We start from the raw sequence: 5,408 nt of genomic DNA, 5'->3' as shown, positions 1-5,408 counted from the left end.
TTAAAGGCGTGTGCCACCACCGCCCGGCTCCTTGCATATATTCTACCTCTAGAGAACCCTAGTACAACATTTTTTATATGAATTAATAGAATGAATGATCAAAACTATTCCAAAGCTGTGTATATTTGTCAAATCTACTTACCTATTGACCTAAGATTCAATCTAGAAAATAACGGAGTGATGTAAGTGTATCAAGTAGCCTAGACTGTGTTCTCTGAAATTAGCATTGAAATCTGGATAGAAAATATCAGAGACCATAGTTTTCAGCCTGCTAGAAGAGGGAACAGATGAGAAAAAAACCCTGAAAATCAAAATCCTGTCTGTTATTGCATCTCACAGGGTGAAGTGAAAACACTTGCTAGTTCTTCATTTTCAATCCAGTTGAACCTTCAAACGACCTGCAGGAGAAATGGCACGAGATGAGATAGCCCAGAGATGGGACCACACACAAATCAGCGATCAGGATTTTTCCTACAGGTGGACCATCAGCAACTTTCCTTTTATTGCTGAGGAAATGCTGGAAAGCATTACAAGCCCAACTTTCTCAATAGGAGCCAATGACAATTGGTGTTTGAGAGTACACCTGAATGGAGTCGATGAAGAAAGTGCAGATTACCTGTCAGTTTACCTAGTGTTGCTCAGCTGTCCAAAGAATCATGTTTGGGCAAAGTTCAAGTTCTGGATCATAAGTGCTGAAGGAGAGAAAACCAAAGCCAAGAAGAGCCCAAGAGCCTATAGGTTCATGCCAGACAAGGGCAGGGGTTACAAAAAGTTTATTCTTCGAGATTTTCTCTTGTCCCATGCATTTTGGCTCCTGCCAGATGACCAGCTCACCCTCGTCTGCAAGGTGAGCGTGGCCCAGGTCTCTTTGAGCCTCTCTGACCAGAACAGGAAGCCGGGAATTCTGGTGCCCAGATGCACATTGGCAGATGAGTTAGAAGAGCTGTGGAAGAATTCCCAGTTCACAGACTGCTGCCTAGTGGTAGCTGGCCAGGAATTCTGGGCTCACAAGGCCATCTTAGCAGCTCGCTCACCAGTTTTCAGAGCCATGTTTCAACATGACATGGAGGAGAGCAGAAAGAATCGCGTTGAGATCCCCGACCTGGAGCCGCAAGTCTTCAAGGCAATGATGGACTTCATTTACACAGGAACAGCACCAGACCTGGACAGCATGGCAGATGTTCTGCTGGCAGCTGCTGATAAGTATGGCCTGGAGCGTTTGAAGGTCATGTGTGAGGATGCCCTCTTCAGGGACCTCTCTGTGGAGAATGCTGCCCACACTCTCTTCCTGGCTGACCGCCACAGCTCAGGGCAGCTGAAAACCCAGACACTGGATTTCACTGCAGCTCATGCTTCTGAGGTCTCTGAGACCTAAGGCTGGAAGACAATGGTGGGCTTATATCCCCACTTAGTGGTTGAAGCTTATGGTTCCATGCCTGCTCACTGCCCTTTCTTGGAGCACCCTATTAAATGCTTGAAGCGATTCTAGGACCTGGCAAACCTTTTCCCACACTTGTCTCCCAGAAGTAGCAGTCATGGTGTTTCCAATGATACCTAGGTAGACTGTGGAATGTGGAAAATTTCCAGTGAAACTAGGGAATAATAGCATGGTGGCTGAGGCTTTATACAGATGTAAAGGAGTCAATGTCAGGTTGAGGGAGGGGGAGTCTTGGACTCTGGTAAATCTACACATCCTCTACCCTGTTGTTATACTGGTTTGATTTTTGTCTAAGGAGTTAGAATCTGAAATTCATTTTAACTGCTGGCACCAAGCACATTACAACAGGGTTTCTTTGGAAAAACCTACCTGGATTGAACTGAGCAGAAGATATGGTCAAGGACTCAGAAAGAACAAAACAAACATGTTTGATTACAAGAGAAGCAAAGAGAATGAAGAAAGTTTTTCTCCAAACTCAGTGTTTGGGTCAGGGGAGATGACTCAGTTTGCAAAAGCAATTGCTGCTCTTGCAGAGGACCTTTTCTTCAGTCCTCCTCTTTTCTCCATGGGCACATCCATCTCAAATAAATAAAATACCCAAATAAAATATTAAATGAATAAAAAATTGTAAAATCAGCTTATGGATTCCAGTGGTGTTTCTGTTTGAAAACGGCCATTTTAGTCCATCCAGCTGTGCTCAGCTGTAGAAGTTGGTGCAGTGTCTTCACACACACACACACACACACACACACACACACACACACACAATCAATGAGACAATACCTAATGAATTCTGTTACACTCAGAGATTGACACAGTCCAATGGACATCAGGTGGAATTTCTCCAACAGCTTTTGGGAGCTGATACTGACATCCACAGCCAATTATTAAGCGGAACTCAGTGAACCTCAAGGAAGAGAGGAATGCAGGTTGGCTTCTAATGCTCATTTATTATTAAGCATTTGCATTTTGCAAAGTATCTCTCTGCTGTCAGCCCTTTTGTTCGATGAACTTGACCACCCCCTCTAAAAGGGAGGCAGGGCCCAGTTATGGCAATGGCCAGGAGGTCTCAGGACAAATTGTCCATCATCTCTGAAGTACTGGAGGGGAAGCAGAGTCTCGGGTATGTTCCTGGTTCAAATGCCTGCAAGAAACGTCAGAAATTCTGTGTTGGGTGAGAGAAATGATCAGACCCAGGTTCTACCTTCCCTCCATGTAATAAATGCCTAGCAAGACTCTTGGGGCCCAAGCCTATCCTGTCCTGTCAACTCACAAGACTGTATTCAAGGGAAGGACCTTGCTTCCTGGTTCTTCTCTAGGAGGTGATTTCCTCTGTTGTCTAGCTCTCAAGTCCAGAGTCTAGGAGGGTTAATCCCCAAAGGTTTATTTCTCTTTCTGTTTTGGAAAGGAAATATCTTTACATAGCCCTGGCTGTCTTGGAATCCAATCTAAAGAGCAAGTTGGACTAAAAAAATGCAGAGATCTGCTTGCCTCAGTCTCTTGAGGGCTGGGCTTAAATGCTTGACTTCTTTTTTTCATTCAAATTTTTATTGATTCTTTGTGGGTTTCACATCATACATCCAGATTCATCCATCTCCCTGTCCCTTCATATCCACCCTCCACCCTTACAACCTCTCCCCCAAAACAAAACAAAATTCAAAAGAGAAACAAAAAAATCAAAACAAAGACAACCAAACTGTGGGAGTCTGTTTTCAGGTTCCTCGTGGCTTTACCCGGCAGATCCGCATAGAGGATGATTAGGACTAGGGGCCTGAGTGCAGGTGTCTGAGATGGTCTGCACTTGGCTATGCTTTGGGGGCAGGTCTTTTGCTCCACCCCTTGGCATCTCTACAAATTTCCTGGGGCAGAGACAGTCAGGGCCCATTTGAATAAGGATCCAGGCCCACCCGAGTCTATCCTGTGTTTTCTCTCTGTTTCTCTCTTCTCTATTTCTAACTAAGTCTCTTATCCCTCAATCCTCAAGAGTTCCTGGGTAAATAAGTGTGGGGGCTGGTCCCCCCACACCAAACTAACTTATATACAAAAATAAAGTCCCAGAGTGGAAGCTCTAGTGTGACACAGTGAGTCACGCATTATACACTTTAGTCCATACATCTTAACTTGTAAGTGATCATTACAATGAGTCATTGTTCTGGTTTGAGGTCTCTGGCTTTTGCTACACTGTCAATAGTGGACCCTCTCTGGGAATCCTCTTGGATAACCTTCATTGTTGCCTTGTGTCATAGAGATCCTGCATCTTTGAATCTGCAGGTCCAGCCCCTTCACATGCTCCAGCAGTTCATAAATGAGGTGTGTAAGCGTGTGTTGCAACTCTTGGGGTGACAGGGTGCAGGTATCCTGATTACTTGGGGAGTCTATCTATACCTTGAGCTGCTAAGACAGCTGTGGCGGCTGGAGCTGTAATGGAACAGCTCAGCTCTAAAGGAAACGGTATCGTGAATGCTCGTAGAGTCATGCTGTACCTTGAGATGCTAGGACACCTCTAGCTATACCTTGAGTTGGGGTGTAATGGGGGATGGACTCCCAGCAAGATATAGCAATCCTGCTATTTTCCTGGAGAACTGTTCCAGCTGAGCTTTGCTGAGCCCCCACTTACGAGGGCTTCCCAGCAGAACACTGCTTCTTCTCTGGCCCAAGATGTTGCTTCTTTTGCTTCACTCTGCTAAAGGGGAAACCCCTGCAGAAACATAGCAATCTCCTCTGGCTCCAGTGAAGAGTTGTTACTTTTTCTGCTCTGCCTTGCCCAGTCCCCTAAGGGACATCTCAGCAAGGTTCTTCTGTTCTGCTCTGCCTTACTTAGCCCTCTAATGGAATGTCTGTCCAAGGTTTTTTTTGTGCTCAGGACATCTTAGCAAGGTTTATCTTCTCTGCCCCAGTGAATGAAGATCTTCACACACAAGATTTTTTTGAGAAAGAGATTTATTTGGGAAGGAGAAATCCAAGAGAGTGGCTGCCTCTACCAGGGTGGGAAAGAACGGCTGACAAATAAACAGGGAGGTGGTTTATATAAGATTCCTTAGTGGTGGACTTTCTCCAGGGAGAAGGTTTTCTGCTCAGGGATTGGTTAGTTTCGTTGGTCGGGGCAGAGATGTCCCTGATTTCAGAGCCAACCTGTGTTTCTTTCACTGGCTTTTCTTAGCTTTTTGGCTCTAATTCTAAGGCCAGGGCATATTTCTTTCACTGGCTCTGAACCTAGGGATACAATGTGTTTCTTTGGCACTGGTATCAGAGTCAGGGCATGTTTCTTTGGTTCTAGCTTTAGGGATAAAATGTTTCTTTCACTGGCTCAGGTCCCAGTTCTAGGCTGTGTTTCTTTCACTGGTTATGGGTCCCATGAGTCAGAGTGGGTTTCTTTAGCTGATCTCTTTTCCCTACAAGGTGCATGTTGGGCTTGTCCAAATTGTAGCCCTGTTTCTGGGCCTGGGTGGTAGCTGGGTTGGTCAGTATATCAGCTTTCCCTCATGGACACAACAGGGCAAGCTCTCCAGCATTGCTTTTGCTACCTCACCCACTGCAGCTTCCAGCAAGGAGTGTGGTCACTTTTCCAGCCCTCCTGCCATCAGGCCATCACACATTCACACACACACACACACACACACACACACACGCACGCACGCACGCACGCACGCACGCACGCAAGCACGCACGCGCACGCACGCAAAACCTCCTGACCAACCCCCGTCAACAAGGTCATGTCTGCTGTGTTTTCCTGGTAAGGTACAGGAACCCTTCTCCTTAGTATTGCAGCTGGTGAGGAGCAGGAGTTTAGGCCATATAAGAAATTACAGAAAAAAGCAATACAGTTGACATGAGTAATTCTGTTGTATTTTAATAAGAATGGGTTCATACAGATATTTGTGTTTTCTTTCAATATCTTTATCATGTGACATAACATCCAATAATAGAGTACTAATGATTATCATATTTAAATTTGAGATGCAGGGACACT

The 5,408-nt window shown here is 45.3% G+C and overlaps 1 protein-coding gene across 1 annotated transcript; it reads left to right on the top strand.

The window, feature by feature from the left end:
* The first annotated feature begins 409 nt into the window (after positions 1-409).
* LOC131913797 (speckle-type POZ protein-like) lies at positions 410-2,343 on the top strand. The gene is made up of 2 exons (XM_059266580.1): positions 410-1,195; positions 2,245-2,343. Exons 1-2 carry the CDS (start codon positions 410-412, stop codon positions 2,341-2,343), a joined length of 885 nt encoding a protein of 294 aa, XP_059122563.1.
* Positions 2,344-5,408: the final 3,065 nt, after the last annotated feature.

This window comes from Peromyscus eremicus, chromosome 6, assembly GCF_949786415.1.
Source record: "Peromyscus eremicus chromosome 6, PerEre_H2_v1, whole genome shotgun sequence".
Lineage (NCBI taxonomy): Eukaryota > Metazoa > Chordata > Mammalia > Rodentia > Cricetidae > Peromyscus > Peromyscus eremicus.
This window is presented reverse-complemented; position numbering and strand designations above follow the sequence as displayed.